The sequence below is a fragment of the Solea solea genome, chromosome 2, assembly GCF_958295425.1.
Source record: "Solea solea chromosome 2, fSolSol10.1, whole genome shotgun sequence".
In the NCBI taxonomy this organism is placed as follows: domain Eukaryota; kingdom Metazoa; phylum Chordata; class Actinopteri; order Pleuronectiformes; family Soleidae; genus Solea; species Solea solea.
In genome coordinates, this window is record NC_081135.1 from 33809680 (window position 1) to 33829156 (window position 19477).

Genomic DNA, 19477 nt, shown 5'->3' on the forward strand with positions numbered 1-19477 from the left:
TACTGAAAGACAAACAAGTCTCGTGCCAACGGGAAAAGAGTTGGCAGAACTTGCATAAGTGTAGAAGAAGTATAGTGAAGCCTTGTAGCTACGTGCAGCGAACACACTTTTATGTCTGATGCAGTGTGGCAAATAAATGGTTGAAAGTTTAATCCTTAATTGCACTTTTTTTTGTTGACAGAAAAGGAGCCACAAACCGCCAAACTCCAAACAAGCCAACGGCATCTGACATTTAGCCGAATGCCTAATGTCTCGTAAAAAAGAGTTTCATTAGAGTTTAATAGAGTTCATTTATGTTTGAGACAACAACAATTACAAGCCAGCGTGGCCGAGCCTCTGATGTAAAGGTCAGATTGAGAGGAGAGGAGGTCGTCTGCCCACAGCAGAATAGCTCACATTCTCCCTCATGCTAAGTAGCTGATTCTTTTTTTTTTTTTTTTTTACGAGCCGACACTGAAGTGGAGCTTTGTGCCATCGCAGTCACAGCCAGGGAAAATCTATCTGAAAGGCAGGTGGGAAACCGCCATGTGAGAAATATGGGCAATGTGCATGGAAAAAGGTGCCAACTGACTTTGGCACAGTGTTTGTCAATATTGGACCAGACTGAAATATCCCACTGAGTATCTATGGATTACAAGAGATTTGGTAGACGTTGGACGAATCCCTCTAATTCCCTGACTTTTCTTCTAGTGATTCCGTTCCGACATCTGCGATTACGAGTGAAACGCTTCCACAATTAGAGTCAAAACAGAACTAGCGGGTGTAACGGTTAACTGGGATTTTGTTTTAAACCTCGGTAAACCCACTTAAAAAAAAGGCCATTAAAACCACTTGACTTTTTTTATCCAAATGTTTTCAGACACAAGCACGGCAGGATATAGTCTGGGTTTAGACATACGCGGACAATCACCCGTTCACCACCTACCCTGTGTTTTAGATTATACGATAAGGAGCTGCCGGAACAAAAAGTTCTGGAAAATATCCGGAGCCTCTCTGGACAATTTCAGGAGAAATAATATCTGGACTTGCAGCTTTAACAACATGTGGATGCAATAGTGTTTTCAAACTGTGACTGTAAATGATGACAACCTAACACTGGGGTCTTTACCATGGAGGGCCTTTGAGGAAACAAAATAAAACATGACTCATTTGAATTTTTGATGAAAAACCTACACAAAGCCTTTGTCCGCGCTCCACCGTGCATGGGGGGACAAGGCCTGGCCAGTGTGTGTGTGTTGATGCTATCGGGAGTATTCAAATTAGTGTAATATAATAAAGGATAATTGTGTTGTTGCATTCCGTACATGCTTGTGTTAACATCATTAAACAAGGGCCCATTTCCTGCAGACAAAAGTCCCATGTCAGAAATCTCTGGCTCGTAAGGACCGCGTCCACATGCCGCCTGCTTCATGCGCGCCACTGGCACCGTTCAAACATCGTCACGTCGCGTATCTGATGTCAGCCTCCCAGGGCTGAATGACATCCATTATTTGGGTAAACCTCTGCTGTGCTCGTGTCTCTAATTCTCTTCGTTAACGCAGAGAAATCAAGACAGCAGAAAACAAATATGCCCGTTTCCGCTCCAGCAGGTGAAGGTGACCATGATGCCATGAGTGAAGAGCGTGGATGCATGTTGACGTTGTTAATATGCCTCTGTGCTGCATTAACACACAGCTACCCTGAGTGCTTTTATGTTTATCCAGATCTTTGCATCTGGCACATCCCAGCAGAACTATTCAGTGTGCAAATTCAATTTGTGAGCCATAACCAGTAACAGAAGGCCTTCTGTGGCCGTGATGGCAGAGTGTGCCAAAGTGCTGGTCTGTATGGACTTATTGGGATATTATCAAAGCAGAAAGGAATGATGAGAGCTCTTCGGTCCAAGTGCCCATACCGTGTCACTTTGTCTTTGTCCACTTCTACGGACTACGATCGGTGACATCAATTTCTATATTAATTCTGTTTTCTGTGTCCTTCCACCTCGCGCCATCTAGCTGTGTTCTCTTGTCTTGTCTGAGTCTGTTTTTCTTCAGGGGGAAAGTTGTGGAAAATTGAAGATTTATTGAGCGTTTATGGACTGCAGGACATGTACAAGACTGAGTGGCACAGCAGTCTCCAAACACTGTTCCTCGTCCCTGTATTGTTGATTTATGTTTGGCAGCGTGAGAAAGAAGAGCGCACATTTTTCCTTCCCTTTATTTTCTTTAGCGTTTCTTCGTGGACGTCATAGTTACTCAGTTACTATGTTGTTTACAAAAACATACCGTTGAAATAAAGGGCTTCTGCGTCTGAACTTGATAACCAAGCAGGCCAAGTTTGCATATTCTTCCTATGTGTGTTTATGAGCCACATTGTTCTGCTCAAACCTGACCCAGAAAGAGGCCGGGCCCAACATCGCCCTGAGAGGCATTCCGTTGTTTCTGTCCTAACTCAACCTGAGCCCAGTGCAGTTCATGTAAGCTGCAGCTGAGTTTGTGTTACCCTCTGCATCACAACTCAATGCACACGCACACTATCTATCCATCAATCATCGATATCACAATCAGCAAAATGCAAATTCAAACATTCTAATTGTTCTATACCATAAAGAAACAATCTCTACCCAAATCGTTTAGCCCTAATAGTTACTGCCTTTTTTCCCTAGGTTTATAATCCATGAGCGCATATAAACATATACATATTGTGCTGTGCTGGACGAGCCAGCGTGACCAAACCCAGCCTAAAACCACCATAACAATTTCAAAATAGCTGTCTGGTTCTGTCAGGTCCCAACAAGCTTCAGGTCTCGTCAGGTATCCATGCCGCTACTGCTGAGTAAGTACTCTGACGTTCTTCCACGGTACAAAGACATGCAGATTGGGGTCAGATTTACTCCACCTTCTCACCTTCAATGTCAAAGAATACGAGGTCTCCAGAGTGGACGGGAGGATAACATACAGTCAACTTTGTTAATAATGAGTTATTTGTTTACAACACGACAACGCAAATGAAAGTGGCAGCAGTGCCTCATGGAAAAAAGGTGGAAATGCGTGATGAAGATCCAGGTCAATGTCACTCGAGGAGCAAATAACTCAATGGAGATAAAAACCCGGATAAAGCAAATAAATATGACGATAAGCACCGCGATAACAAATGCATACTCTCCGCCTGTGTATAAACAATTTCAACCCTCGAGGGATCCAACAGATTCCTGTTATGTCCCTGCCATGTTTCCTCTCCACGGCTTTGACTCACAGTGGCCTTCGTCAGACCCGGAGCGCCTGCTCATTCTCACCTCGTCTTTGTTGGACAGAAGTGACGGCGTGTGGGGGGGGGGGGGGGGGGCCATGGCTTGTGTCTTTTGTTCCAAAGTTAGAAGTGGGGCGGGGGGGGGGGGGGGACACGACACACGTTCCTTTCCAGGGCTCTTTCAGCTATAAGAGTCGGTATTTACCAGCACACTGATTTGCACATTTATCATGGCTCTCACTGTCTGGCACTGGGACAAGTGACGGAGAATGAGGAGGGAGGGAGAGAGAGAGAGGGGGCCATGAAGAATCAGAGTTGGAAGGGGGGGGGGGGTTATGATACAGTATAGAGACTTTAAGAGTAAGTTATATCTCCATAAGACATAAGACAGTTATCTTAAGACACTCACGACTGAAGCATCACAATGGGGAAAAAAGTGTTGTTGGCAATCTCACTAAGAGTCAACTGAAAGAAATCAACACCGATTGCATCTCTGTGTGTTCAGTAAATGGACGAAGAAACACGTGCCGGGGCTGGGACACTTACTCATCTGTAGAACTTCTGCCCTTATTCTGTGTTACAGTGACAATGTTCACATGAAAAAAAAACATTTTCCACATGATGTCATTGGACATCTGCTCGCTCGCTGGAGTCAGACAGGAGGGACCGTGGATGGAAAAGGACTGTAGGCAGGACACGGGGCCAGGAGAAGCGGTGTGGTTCTCCTTGGCAGATGTTTTGAGAAGCACAGTAAATAAAAGATGAATTATAATTTCTATGTCACGCAGTTTCCCATCAAGAACAAGACTGGCATTCAGTAAAGTGTATAATAAAGTGTATATTTAATCAAGCATTACGGGAAATAAGGGAAATCCTTGATCCGACCCCTTATATGGGTCTGCACTGAGACTCTTCCTTTGACCGTACTGTACCTCAGTATTGTGCATTCATTTCTCCCTGAAGAATATCAGTGATTTGTCATCAGAATTCTAATCAATATGAAGATTTTGCTCAGAATTTTGCTTCAAAAACATTTAATTGGACATAACATGTCTCCTAATTTAATTAGGACGTCCATTGAAGTAATTTTCCACAGCACATGTGTGAGCTGCACAGTGAACCACAAGTAGACATGGGAGTGATCGAAAATTAGATAATAGATAATTGCAAAATAAGTTGTATTATTTTTTAATGGATGAGGCAATCTGTCCATGCTCTATTTTTATTTGGTTTGTCTGCAAGTGTCCAGAAAATGTCCAGAAATGTCCAGAAATATTGATAAATGTGAATAAATGTACATTTTCTGAAAGGAAAAAATGACTTATGTTACCAAAAACATCTTACTGCTTCATAAGATTATAACTCATTAGCTTCTGGAATGACTGTAGGCTCCCCAATGAGGCACTTCAAAAAGAAATGACTAGGACTGTAGGTTGGGATACTAGCATAAATCAGCATTTTTAAGTCACTCAAATGGATTTGAACAATTTTCTCCATCCATAATGATGCTGATCAGGAAACTTCACCACGATGAACTTATTGTGAGTAACGCCGTCACATAATCCTGCTGTTTCCCTTTCAAGAGTTAAATGAGTGTCCAACTGTGCACATAGTGTACATCACTCCAAACAAGCCAAGTCACAATAAGATAGACACATTTCTGAGCAGAGAGGGGAAGTTTCTTTTCTATTTTTCTTTTTCTAACCTTAAACCACAGAGCTGACTGTCAAGAGCCCCACAAATGAATTCTTCATGTAGTGTATATGCCTCTTACGCTAAACCTTAAATACACAGGACAATAACCACACTTTAAAATATCGTACTATTACAGTTATTGTGGTGGCTGCGCTGTGATATTTACCAGTGCAGGATTTGCCACAGCTCTAACCATAATCTTACATCACTTTTATTTCCAGGCTTAATGTTTTCAAGATAGACGGACTAGAACAAATGTTTTAAAAAGGCTTTTGTGACGGTCTATTCCATGAAGTCGTGCAGTGATCTTTCCATTTTGGGAATCACAACTACATGTATGAATAAATCTAGTTATTAATCAGTTGATTAATATTTGCCTTGTTTTAACACTTCTGTCAGGATTTGACATGCGTACTTCTCATTACCGTAACTCCTGGATGTACGGACACTGGAAAGTAGAGAAATTGAGCTTTGCACCCATATACTTGTCATTACGGTAGCTCCTCAGGACTTCCGCGGAACGACCGTCAAAAATCACAGACAAAATCCACCAGCGTGTCACACGTTTGTGACGTCAGCTTCTCAGCACCGTAATTCCTCAACGGTTGAATAACTGCCAGATATCCGTGTAGTGAAAGTTATCTTGGAATAAGAAGGGGCAGAAGGGGAAGTTTTTGGACAATTCTACAGCCAGAAAATCAAATCAAAACCTGATTATCATGATTATTATTTACTGAATACTGCACTGAAACTGATTGTCATCAAACCATTTATTAAACCTCCTCTTCATCTCCTCTTCCAGCTTCTCCCCATCTTGCACTATTTAACAAAAGGGGAAAGAAATAATATACCAAGTTTTTGGCCAAAAAAGAAAAAGCATCATATAACTGTTTTTGGCTACACTGATTTCTAAAACATTGACTCAAACACACATTGGTTGACCTCGTGACTGAAAGCTCCACAGCAGCTACTAACTTCACCTTGCGATGAGCTTGTTCTGTCGGGCTACACTGTCTTCGAGAAACCGAGAGCGTTCAAACGCTCAGACTGAAATGCCAACTGTGACCCGCTCTACAATCCCGACGGTGTGCGGGCGCGCCGAAGAACTTGAAAGGCTGTCACAGGGGGAAAACTGCACAAGCTGAGGCGAAACTCTGCAAAGACACAACCGTGCAAACCACTGCAGCCCCATAACTCATGAAAGGGGCTGCTTCAAGGGATGACTTATGTTAACATGGAAGGATCTTACAGAACAGCGTGACACTAACTCACCTCTTTACTGTAGTGACAGATGGATGGGAGGGTTTGGGTTTCACCTCTAAGTCTTGTCATCTTCACCTCTAACTGTACAACTACCACGCTTTGACCATTTGCCTCATTCGTGGCAAAAAGAGTTCTACTCGATGTGATATACTTTGTCCCTTGGCTCCGTAATATTTTGGTACACAATCATCCAACATTAACGACATTCAATATTGATCCATTCACAGATGTGACTAACCCGAGTCTAACCTTCTAACCAGGTATAAATCCCTGCCACGCTGTGTTTCCAGCACAAATACAACAATACAAGTCTATTCAGGGAAAAACCAACACTGCCATATAGCGTTTACACAGCAGGTGAATTTAGACACTTCCTCACATCGTATCATTTAGGATAAGATTTTCGGATTTAAATCGGTCTTCATTTCAATAATTTAAAATATTTGATATTGCTTAATAAAATCACGTCTTTCAAAAGGGGGCTATGTGTAACAAATGTATTATATTAGGTCATAAAATGACAAAGATGCACAGTATCATCACAGATGACAAAAACATGGTCAATTAAAATAGCATTAGTAAAGCCGGGTTATTCACAATTCAAATATTAATTTGAGTGCCACAAAACTGGGTTCATGTTTTGAGATGCTGCTATGGAAATGCTAAAAAAGTCTCAGTGTCCCTCTCAAAAACGTCTCAACCTGAGGAAAAGAAAAACGAGAGGAGAAGAAGTAGAAGACAGATGCCAGATCAGTGTGGATTAAAATAATCCGTCTCCGTCATACATGTTTTTTTTTGGATAGTTCTAACGTATATAATGTTTTTACAGTCTGGTGTTGTTGCCTTATCTTTTCTTTTAGGCGTGTAATAATTCTCAGCTTTCACTTTCAGTCTCAGCGTATATTACATATAATAAAATGAGTGTGATGTTGATTATAAGTGCAGCTCCTTCTGTGTTTGGAAAACCTTTGGAAACTCACTCTATAGTGTTTTGAGGTAAAACTGTAGCCTTTCAAGATCTGCCCATGTAGTGAATATGAAGACAGAAGCACCTTCTCCGAGGACAACACTAAAAAAAGCGTTGAATCAAATCAGAAATGGAGTCAGGAAGACCTTGGAGGGTGGGGGGGTTGATTTGGTGAGACCGCGGGTGACACCCAGCTCCACTAATGTGGTATAAACATGCCGTTAAGAGCCAGATAAACACCTCCTGATCTTTTAGCACATGAAACTTTTGAGTCAAAGCAGCGCGGATAGATGAAGGGAACCTGGCACCGATGCTTCCTGTCCTTCTGCGTGAGACCACGCCCCCCTTCCTCATCAATCAGCCTAAAAATGCAAACAACAATAAGAGAGGCCGCCTGGCACAACTAAGAAAACAGCTCTGCTTTCTGCGAACATTCCTCTGAGATACACGGCGGCTTGATAAGGGGACGAAAACAAACTTCTATATCCTCTAGATGCCCAGTTGTGCAGAGAAATACTGCCATTTATTATTATTTTTTAGCCCTTATAAGTGCCTGTGAATTTAAATGTAATCCTATTTCACGTTGTGTTCAAACATTTTCCGTGCAGTTTCGATTTTTAATCTGAACTTTGTCTTTTTATGAGCTGATATAGTCATTTTGTAAAAGCTATTAGGAATATTTTTTACCAGTAGTGCCCTCCCACACACACACACACACACAAATTCCAGTAAAAATGACATGTCCACCCTCATGTGAGTGATGGATTTACTGAAAGGAACACATTCCGTTGGCGATTTTTTTACTTGACTATTTTAATTTATGGCTAGAAATTCTTCCTGGTTATTGTTTGACTGCAGGGTCAGGGGTTGTCCATAATTTTTCACTGTGTTTGACACAAAGTACAGGATGGGGCTGATGCACTGTGTGACTCAACTAAGAGTCTGAAAATGTACTATTATTATTATTATTACGCCACAGAAGTCATACAGTATTAATGCATTTAAATGTTAAGCTCAGTTCCCGTATGGCTTGGAAACCGGACCAATCAGTGAGCTCATGTCCGTCTGATGTGAAACAGTTTGGGCCAATCACAAACCATTTATGTAACATTGAGTTGATTTAATATGAGAGATGTTTCCATTTAAAAAGTTCTATTGTATCCAGTATGAAGGTATTTGTTCTCTAAAACAAGAACAAACCACTCATTAGAGGTATGACAACATCGTAATAAAAAAGATATTTCAGGTTTAAAGTGGGCAGCTCGATGAGGGAAAATATGAATCGGTGGTTTTATAATCCAGCAGTAGGAGTTTAAGCTAAAACAAAATCTGCAAAAATGTGGGTTTTCAAGTTATAGAAAACAACTGCTGTGTTAATAACTAATATACAATTTAGGATGACGCACATCACATACGGGAATTATGGACTGTGGGTTGTTCATCATGTCGTATTGGAAAACCGACATGAAGTGAAGGATTCAGGTTATCTTATTTAGATAAGATAGGGGGAAGGCCTTGACCAGTCACTTCCATCCTGGTAGAAACACCATCGCTTTCAGGCAAAGATCTAATGCAATTTGAGGCTTTTGGGCCACAGCCCACAGCTGGCTTTCATAAACGGCTGTGAAACGTCCATTGGATTCATGTCAAAGAATTAAAAGTGTATGACTAAACTGACAGCCAGCCTTTAGATAAGATAATGAAGGCTTAAAATTCGACAATGTCTCGGGTTTTGTGTCGCTGAGTTTTATACCAGGATTGAAAAAATGATAAACAAAGTCTCAAGTTACCGGACGAGAGAAGAATACATTAGCACGCTAACATACTATTTAAAGAGGCGAAAAGAACAAGAAGCAAGGGAGCGAATCGAAAAAGCTAAAGCTGCTTGTCAAACTAAAGATCCAAGTCAAGAACGTTCTTCTTGACTTTAAATCTACAAAAATGCTCTTTAAGGAAGGGTCATTATACCAGGCTTAAAGCTTGATTGCATGGAGTCATTTAAAAGATTAGCTGTCATTAAATCTTTCACTATAATATCCCCATTTTTAGGGGCATTATGAGTAGTCCGTCTATTTTGCAGGGTATTAGGCTGCGAAGGTCAGCAGAAAGATTTTGTCTTGAGTCTCAGTGGCACCAGTAATCACCACAGACCAGGACCAGGACCAGGAGGAGAAATAAGGTCTGTGTGCAAATACATTCATTAAAAATGTTTTTTTTGAGTGGAGACTCGTATATTTAAGTGATCAAAAATGAATGTGCATGATGTTTAGTGGACTTTCTCATGCCTAACAGTACTGACGTGTTACCATAGACCATCTTTATAATAAATGAATGCACTGAAGCCAATGCAGCAGGGCCTGAAACCTGTATTCTCTTGACTGTCCATTAGGTGGCGACTCCACAGGTTGGCAGAAGATGTTAGTTTACATGTAATTCTATAAAAAAAATTACATTCAATGGGTGGTTTGCTTGCAGGGGACAAACCCCAGCATTTCCACATATAATTATTTCAGTTTTTCAAAAACAACATGGCTTTTGGGCTTCAAAAAACATTCCCCAACCAATGAGTGACACGACAGTGGATTGCCTCATGGCAGTTACAACCTCAGAGCAGTAAATTACAAAGTTAATCCGCTGTTAGACTCCCAACATTAGTCTTTGGATAAAGGAAAAGCATCTTTATTGTCATTAAACAACCGAAATTGCACAACGACGACTGAGCAGCTCCGCCACAATGGACCAACCTGATGGAACACTCAGGAAACACACGCAGCATGCAAACTCCACACAAAAAGACCAGGAACCCAACCCAGCCCCTTGTTGGTGTGAGGCAACAGTGCTAACCACTAATCCACCCCTCCATGCACTCTTTAAACACCTCACCGGGTCTGTGGCAGCAGATGCTCCCACGTGCCAGATTTATCGAGTCAAATACGACGCCGTTGATAAACGTTTGACGCTTTTACGACTCCCTAATTGGATACTATTAATTACGCTAAAAGCCCAAAAGTGCTGCATGATCCTTTGGCACAGTATAGATTATTCATGTTGCTAATGCATTGAAGGCTCCCAGTGTGTGCCAACACTGAGAAACAAACACGTTACAGTTCTGCAGAGCATTTTGCGTATGTCGAAAATGTCCAAAAATACCTCTCCTCAGTTCCATTTTGTGCCGTGTATTGATTTCGCCCATTGGAAAAAGGATTTCTTCATGCCTTTGACTGCATCTGCCTCTAAAGCGTCACATCTCTACTCTCACCTGATCCCACTTGGACATCACTCATGTGTGCAGTAACGTTGGCAGAGCAGGCTTCAGGGACGATGCACTGCAGGGCTGATCGATTATTACCCGACGACGTTTTCCAGTTGGTGTCGTGTCATGATAATAAAAACAAAGTTCTGTTATTTCAGCTCCCCGAATGTGAATATTCTCTGGTTTCTTCGCTCCACTGTGACAGTAAACTGAATATATGTGGTTTGTGGACAACACAAAACTTTTAAAGGATGCTGTCATTGTGAGGTTTGGGGAAACAGTGGTCAATATTTTACACAACTCTCTGCATTTTACGGGCGGAACAACCGCGTCGGCTGATTGTGAATATGATGAAAAGTGTAATCGATAATGAAAATAATTGGTTGCAGGCCGACGATGCAGGGCTTAAATGGAAAGAACTGCCGACTGTCCTTAAGCTCGAGATTCACAGTTCTTATCTGGTGTGTTTTACGAGTCTTGTAAATGTTTGTGTTCATCTCTGTCTCACTTCTTTGTCGTGTCGTCTTTGTGTTGTTGATTGTGTGTCAAGATTTCTCCCTGTTCTCCAATCTCTCGTGGAAAAAGAATCCGTCTTATCTGTCCGTCCTTGTATTGTTTTGTTTCATTTAAGTACGAGAGTTAAGGCTGCGTTTGCATAGACTGACACACGTAGGAAAGGATTACTACATCAGCAGTGGAGCAAGACAATTCATGCCTGTGGTTTTTTTATGGTCCATTGACAACAGCCTTAACCCTAATCCCAGAAAAACACACACACACACACACACACAGACACACAGACACACAGACAGTGCTTGTCTGACCTGGCTCATTTGCAGTTGATTGTGTCTGTGGTCAGACATCTATTGGGCCTTTCCTAAAGGAAGGGCGGTGGTAAGTGCACAACGGTTCCCTGGCAGACAGTAAAGACAGCAAAGACAGTAATGACACACACAAAAACACTGAAATCCAGTCAGACACAGACAGAGGACGGACAACGTTTCCACACAGTGTGGACTCATGGGTAACACAGGTGTCCAGGCAGGACAGGAGTGAAAGGATATTAAAAGGACATTTTTTTGATGTTAAACGTTGCTTCTGAATGATTTATTCATCGAGGGATATGTACATGTAATGTTCCTATAGATAACAATCCTTTGTTCCTTTGGAAAAACTGAATGGCCTCCTAATTTCACAATGTTTTTTGGATTGAGCAGCGAAATTCCTTTTGCCTTTAGAAAGATTGACTCATGAGAATTAACGTCTGGGACGTATTACTGCAGAGCTACAGCAGCCACGGTTCTCCCTTCATGAGGTCTGTTCGGGGATGATTATTAGGAGAATTATGATTATGATTTTGGAAACGGGGCCGGCCCGTATGATTCAAGACATTTGTGCGTTCTTTTTTCGCTGTTTTGCACAATGCAGTGCAAACGTCGAGTTAGATTTGTTGTTTTTAGCAAAGCTATGATCAGCATATATGATTATGTCCCAATCCCTTTGTTGGAAGACACAGGAAATATGAATGCACTGTTAAAAGAACGCGTCACGTTAGCGTGAGCTCGTCTTACACTCTCACTCTGGCTCTTTTTAAATCGAGTGGAACCCTCATTAATGTCCCTGGTAACACCTGGTACAACATGCCATGTTGTATGAATTAAAACATGTTTTTTTTGGGGGTTTTTTTTGGGGGGGGGGGCTTGCTGACTCATCCTTCAATACAAAATTACCAAAGACCAAACAGGCTCATTATTTCTCCATTAACAAAGTGGTGGCCGAAGAAAAATGTCCCTTCAATGAAATGGCAACCTAATATTAAGCTTGTGTATGGCAAGGTTACCATGGAGTCCCAAACAAACCCACCACAAAACTGCGTCAAGTATGTGCAGATACCTTCATGAAATGTAAATCTGTATAGGAATGTGCAGCACCGCAGTCTATCAACGACACTGGATTATGCATCGTGGATTATCTCACATCTAACTTCTAAACCTGGAATATCCCACATCTATCCCAGATGTTTGTTACATCTCCATTGGACTTTTTAAAAGCTGACGTCCTTCATTGATTCTGTGTCTAACGCGGGAGTGACTGCAGCATACGGACATGCACTCATTACAGGCATGTCTGAGCAACCAAACACACACAGTTAACCCTTCATCTCACAGAATGCAATGACTCACAGAATGGGTCCAGACAAGGTTGACGTTGACATCTGTCAAAGAATATGTTCTATGTTTTCACACTAGGCTTCGTACCCCGACGACCCCCCACCCCCCCCTAAAATTTCAAGCAAATTGGAGGCAATTGCACCTCACTGTGCTTGCCAAAAATTCCCAAAGTGCGGTCAGGTTTTCTCACGCCTCGGGCCATGTTTTCCATGCACAACTTCTGCAAGGTCCTGTTGTGAAACACTGTGGCTCAGTTCATGGCTCCAGACACAGAAGACACACACACACACATTCAGACTTTCTACCTCACACGTAGAACATTATATACGTTTGATAGATGGCGTATCAGTTTCAAGGCAGATTTCTTTTTCTTCAAAAGTGTGCCTTCCTTGACCTGTGGGTCAGGAAGATGACGCAGCAGAGAAGAGAAGAGGAGAGAAGAGAAGAGAAGAGAAGAGAAGAGAAGAGAAGAGAAGAGAAGAGAAGAGAAGAGAAGAGAAGAGAAGAGAAGAGAAGAGAAGAGAACTGAAGTAAAGTGAATTGAAGTGACGAGAAGACTACAAACGAGAGAAGAGCCACCATTGTCATTCCAGCCATGACCATGAGCCACCAACCACAAAACATGGTATAAAGCCAAGGAGACCACACACAGACCTGAGCACTACAGACAAAAAACAGTGCTTTATTTCATAAAAAAAAGAAAAAGTCAGCACTAATACAACAAACAAAGCCTCTGGTGTGTTTTTTTTTTTCCCCTCTTACACGCTCACACTGACAGTCAACACATTCCTGTCATCCATACAGTGAACACGCGTTTCACACACATCGTCTGCACACTGCATCCAAAAAACACACACACACACGTGAGAGCACTTTCTGCGTCTCCCCTCCAGTCAAGCAAATCCTGTGAAACTGAACACAGCAGAGTCAACACTTGGGACGGACGAGAGCGCGCAAATACAAGGCAGCAGCAGTTTTCTCTCTCTCTCTCTCTCTCTCTCTCTCAGTCCTTACCTGAAACACTGCGGTGGCCATCCGCTGTCAGTGTGTGTGTGTGTGTGTGTGTGTCTGTACAGTATCTGTGTTGTCAGGTCTCTCTCAGTCTTTGGTTTGTCTCCGTCCAGCCGTGGATTTACTGCTGCATCGTCCCTTTGCCTTCTCTCCACCCTGCACTCCGACCAGATGGCTGTGACTAAATCCACTCACTGTAACCTCGGTGCAGCAGCGCGAAAGCCGGAGGAGTGTTCAAGTGTGTGTGTGTGTGTGTCAGATAAAGAGAAAGAGAGAGAGAGAGAGAGAGAGAGAGAGAGAAAGAGAGAGAGAGAGAGAAGGAGAGTTGACGTGTGTGTGAGAGAGAGTGTGTGTTATCGGCTCCAAACTAACAGATCTGGCTAGTCTCTCCCTCCTCTCTCACTCCTCCTCCAAGAAAACCAGCAGAAAAATGTCTCGAGAAGAGTCATCCCACAAACGGCGCAGTGCAGCATTCAGCGCTGAATAAGCAGGCAAAGTCTGACTATTGCCATTTCCCTCTCTCTCTCTCCCTCTCTTTCACTGCCTGGGTTTTCTCCTCCCTCTTGTTCAGTCCATTTTCACCCTTCCTCCTCCTCCTCCTCCTCCTCCTCCTCCCATGTGTGGAGACACATGAGTAATGTGTAGAAAAGACGAAATGAAAAAAAAATTCGAGTGAATTTCCCAGGGAGATCAGCCGTGGTGTGGACGGGACATGAGCTGCAGGAAACAAGCTCAGCTTTTTTTTTTCTTTTCTTTTTCAGTCTCACTGTCCTGTTCTGCACACAAACTTCCTAATTCTTTATTCTCTGCTTGTTATCAGCTTCTCAAGTTACAGGTTAAATGTGCTTCCCCCCCCTCTCCCCCTCTCTCTCTCTCTCTCTCTCTGCCTCTCACACTCACACACTCGCTCTTCCACGGCCACAGAGAGAAAGTGCCATAAATGAATCCACTGGCTTTCACGGTGTCAACAGCTGTGAGGAGATACAGTACATGCTTATGAGTTGCGAACACTTTCGGTCTCGACTCGCCGCACGCACCATGAAATCCTTGTTGTTTTTGATCCTGAACACACTGAACTGAACATTTAAGAGCATCTGAAACATGAGCAGGATGTGTGTGTTGAGTATTGAGAGTATTGAGACTCTGAGAGAAAGCACTCAGAGAGCACAAACCTCTGCCAAGGGTCGCTCAGTTTCCCACAGTGTCAACTCCATACATACAGCTGACCTCGAAAAACACTATATTCCATATTCATTGTGTCCCGTAACGCTATAAACTACTCACACTAAAGTCAAACAAGGAGAACAGTGTCCGGTGATGATTCTGTGCATTACTCACATTGCAGGAGGAGAAAAAATCTCAATTTTAATCTGAAAATATTGAGTAGATCTCACCTGGAATAACCAGGTGATGATAGTCAGGTAGAGTGGAGCAGCGGTTCTCACAGAGCAGCAGGAAACTGCTGTGGCATTTTAATCACTTTCAACCTCTCCGGCTTTTCTCCAGTAGCAGACAATGGGACATTAGCGAAGAATGTTCCGGTACAAATTCGCAGCACATTCGCTGTAATGCCTCCGCATGGAAAGAATGGCCACCGTCTTTGATGCTCGCTCAGAAAGTAATTACACAGACGGCATTTATAAAAAAAAGCAACACCTTCGGCTGAAGTCGTGTCGGCCAGATGTCGGCTCGGGGAGCGTTATTACATTTACTAATAATGACAAGGAGCGAGTGAAGGAAGGGAAGCTTGGCAAAGAAACATGACACATGGTTTACAGTAACATAACAACATGGCGGGTTGTGTAAGAGGGGCATGTTTAATATCACGACTAACTTTACATGTGGGAAGCAGGAAATCCCCCTTTTTCCCCTTAGTGTCGCTGATGGTCTGTGTGGGCAAAAAGTAACTGCACATGATGTAACTACACCTCTGTATGTTAGGGATTATTAGACAGCATGGGAACGATTCTTTAAGTCTTTGTCTGCCTCCAAAAATCCTGTCCAGTGGGAATTTGTTTAATCGGTATTCACTCCCGGCTGAAATGACTGGAATGCACGCAGGCTTGTCATCGTTGCCTCAGATGTGCATTCGTGGGAACACAGGACCTAATTGAACTTTTGGTATATTCATTTCAGGTATAAAGCTGTTGCACTAAGGCCACAGATTAATTTAACAGATTAGCTTGAACACACCCATGTGCTGCTTCTGCTCTGAATTGGACCTAATTGAAGACAGAAAACAAAGGTTTTCCTTTAAAGTGTTTCTGAGATATTGTATTTATAACACCAAAATCAGTTTTTCCCACTGACCTTGCAGTCGCAGTGAATTTGATCACCTTTGACCACCTGAACCTGTTCAAATCAGACAAGATTCCATCATCATGGTGTTTCTGACGTTACCATGTTCTCACCAAACTCTAAATATGTCATCCTTGATCCAAAGTGGGTGTTTGTGCCAAAGTTGAAAGGAATCCCTCAAGTTGTTCTCCAGACACTCTTTGGAGTGTCGGGATGGACGACCCATCGATGCATAGAAGGCATAGAGAGAGAGGGAGGGAGAGAGGGAGGGAGAGAGGGAGGGAGAGAGTACTGTCTGGGATCCAGTTTCATGAGTCTGACTCAGGATTTCCCCAGCAGCAGTGGTCACTGTCCCTCAGGACTCGGCTGAACGTTTCACCAACGCCCATGCAACGTACAGACCAGATTCACCACGGTGCATTTGTCTTTTCTATACAGGACGATGACGGTTACGCAGCAGGAGCTCAGACACTGTGGAAGCAGACATGGAACTGGACGGAAAAGACGACAGACTCGGTGATATACCGTACGGGTGAGGGAACTTGAAGGTCTACGCGCTCCCTCCAGTGAGTCACTAGGAGGTGTCCTCCAGAAAGGCATTCCTCCAACAGCTGCCGTCATGGTCAGGAAAGGAAAGCTTAGCAAGTCCAGAAAAACAAGCACACTCAGCAACGACAGCTTTAAAAACGAGTTTTCACAGGCACGGATTTTTAGTGATTTCCGTTTTTTTTTTGTCTTCATGAACAGAAAGAAACCATTATTGTTTGTGTGCTTGATCAATCAGACCTGACTGAGGGAGCGTCTGTGTGTATACAGCAACAGAGCATACCCTCAAGCTGCAGAACAACCGTTCTTCTTCCCTTTTCAAACTTCAACCTATTTGCAGTCGTCTTACTTTTCTTGTACATGTTGCTTCTGCCAAACAACACAAGACCTAAACACTGCTATACTGAGGAAAAACAGAGAGTTGTGTGGCTTCACATCTTTAAATATCATGTCATTTATGGAGATGTATGTTTGACATAGCCCCGCCCGCTTATTTCTGCCCTCACTGTCTCCGACATACACTTGGCCCATTGTTGACATCCCTCTCTCTTGATTACTCCATCCTCCTGTTTGTTTGTTTGTTTTCCCCTCTGCTGTATCTATGCACACATGGCCGGGAGCCACCGCTCCTCGTGTCTGCCGAGGCGCTGACAGATGACTGTTTTTGCTTTTCACGAAGATCACAGAACAGTCAAAGTCCGTGTTGCAATACATCAACAGTTGAAGCCGCCGCACGAGTCAATAACTCCACGTCAGGGCAGAAGATGTTGCTGTCAGAGCCAGGTCTCCTGAGAGTAATGCAGCACTTTTGATTTTACGGATGTCAAAGCGTTGCTTGAAGCGAGCGGAGACAACGGAGCGATGGATCCCTCAAGTGATCGCTTCATAGCAAGTACAGAATCCAACACTCACTCGCTGTAATATCTTCTCTGGACTAGAATGAGGGAAGGCTTAGATATTAGGGATAAGGTCTATTCTGACTGATTGCATAATGTTCATACAAAAGTAACCCAAAGTTAAGTCTGTCAAGTCCTGCGATATATTGCTTAATCTCCATGGATTGAAAGTTGGCAGTGATTTCTTGACAGCTTAAAAATATAATCTTTACCAGCTTCCTGCAACAGTGCGGGTAAAATGATCGCATTAATGACACGTTGGCTTTGACGTTCATCTTCTCAGCTTTTGGAAACCGTCGGAATGGAACGAGCCGTCAAGTAACTGCAAACGTGTCTTCTGCGATATACGCTCGGTGTTCAGGGGTGAAAAAGTCACGTGATTTATCCCCATGCTTGTTCCTGTAAATGTCTCACAAGGAGAAGGACAGAGCAGCAGCAGCAGCAGCAGCAGCAGCAGCAGCAGCAGCAAGTATGTGTGTCCTGTGACTGCGATGTCAATGAGGTTGAAAGCTGTGAGCTGGATGTGTGCGATCAGACAAGGAGCAGAGAACACACAGAAACACCATGTGAAAGACCTGAGGCTTCATCCACTTCACATTTGCTCTCGCTCATTTCCTCCAACACGTTTTTTCCAGGGATTTGACTATGACATGGCGTTTTATGTCTTCTTACCAGGATTCTCCCCGTCCCCCCCCAGGCCCCCCCAACCACACAAAACACGCACAAACACACACACACACACTCCCCGTCCCTCCTCCCCATCCTGCTGTAACTCCCATGGCTCTCTCTCTCTCTGCAGGGCCACATGTACGAGGAAGGAAGTTGTTAAAGCAGTTACTGGGAGTCAATACCACATGAACATCTTTTGAAGCTTCATTTAGGATTATGTAATCCTGTACTTACAGTAAAAGAACAATGGGATTTAGGCAAGTGCCATTCATACAAACAGATCTAGTCCTTACGTGGCGTGAATGCATTCATCACGTTTCCTCATACTTTGAATTTTCTCTCACTTACAAACACGACTGACGAAGAGGAATCACGTGAAATGAGTCTGCGGTTGTAACTTTTACTTTTGCAGCTGATAAATGACCGTGGGGAGCACGCGAGTCCTTCGGGGGCTGTTCACATGCAGCATCTCAAAATGCGTGAACAACTCCTGGACGAAGCCAGATGTGTTTTGAATCAAGGCGCTCGTGGGGCTGCGCTTCTGTCGTTACTAAGCAACAGCATCCCAGGGAGCTGCGGAGAGGACTGAAGTTACTGCAGCTTCACTGAATGAATTAAAGTTAAATAAAGGCAATAGATTACACGGGCTGAACACGGACATGTTTGACCAATTTCTTTCCATGATTAAAAGAAGATTTCTGACTGTTTCAGCTTCTTAAATGTGAATATATTTACTCCAGATGACAAAGAAATCATTAAAACACAATCATTTTGGTTTGTGGACAAAACAAGACATTCGAGAACGTCATCGTTTCCAGGTTTGACAAACACCGATCGACGTGTTTTAACGTTTTCTGACATTTTACGGACCGAACGATTACTCGATCAGTCGTGACAGTAACCGTTAGTTGCAGCTCTAATCGGAACGGACGTTTCACTGCAATATAAATAACGTAAAGATGCAGCTTATGAATGGCCTGTTATACTGAGGGCAGAACTAGACATGACTGCGTAATCCCTATAGTGAAGGTTCTGCTTTAACTCTCTGACACATGTCTCCTTCATCTCCTTTCACATTTTTAAAAACCACATTTCCTCATCAAAGCATTCCTTGTTTGTTCAGTGACAGAGTGACTCAGAGGTCACACATCATTAAGAATAGCATTTAATTCCACAATCAAGTTCTTCTTTTGACTCTATGACACCATTTTCATGAATTTACCATTCCTGACCTGAGAGGGAAGACGTGTAACGCTGAGTCATTAAATCATTATGCTAATTAGCTCTGCACAAACACTTAAAAACACACACAGGTGGCATTCATCATGTTTTCACGTGTCATTTTCGTAAAATCCTCAAGTATTTGCCGAACCTGACGTGGCATGTTCGTACAAACCCACCACACAAAGAGACATTTTTTCTAAGTAAATGCTCTTGCATAAGGCAAAAAATGTTTTATGTCACTCGTTTGCAAATCAAA

The 19477-nt window shown here is 42.9% G+C and overlaps 1 protein-coding gene across 18 annotated transcripts in view; it reads right to left on the reverse strand.

Moving 5' to 3' along the window:
- The window catches only part of tns1b (tensin 1b), a 174116-nt gene that overhangs the window by 79717 nt on the left and 74922 nt on the right, over nucleotides 1–19477 (reverse strand). For 2 of the 18 annotated variants that reach the window (XM_058623411.1, XM_058623409.1), the window contains exon 1: nucleotides 13592–14100. The exons of the other annotated variants lie outside the window; for them this stretch is intronic. In XM_058623411.1, the coding sequence (XP_058479394.1) occupies nucleotides 13592–13612 (21 nt within the window). In that variant the 5' untranslated portion in view covers nucleotides 13613–14100. Of the gene's footprint in view, nucleotides 1–13591; nucleotides 14101–19477 lie in introns of those variants that run through there. 18 annotated transcript variants of the gene reach the window in all.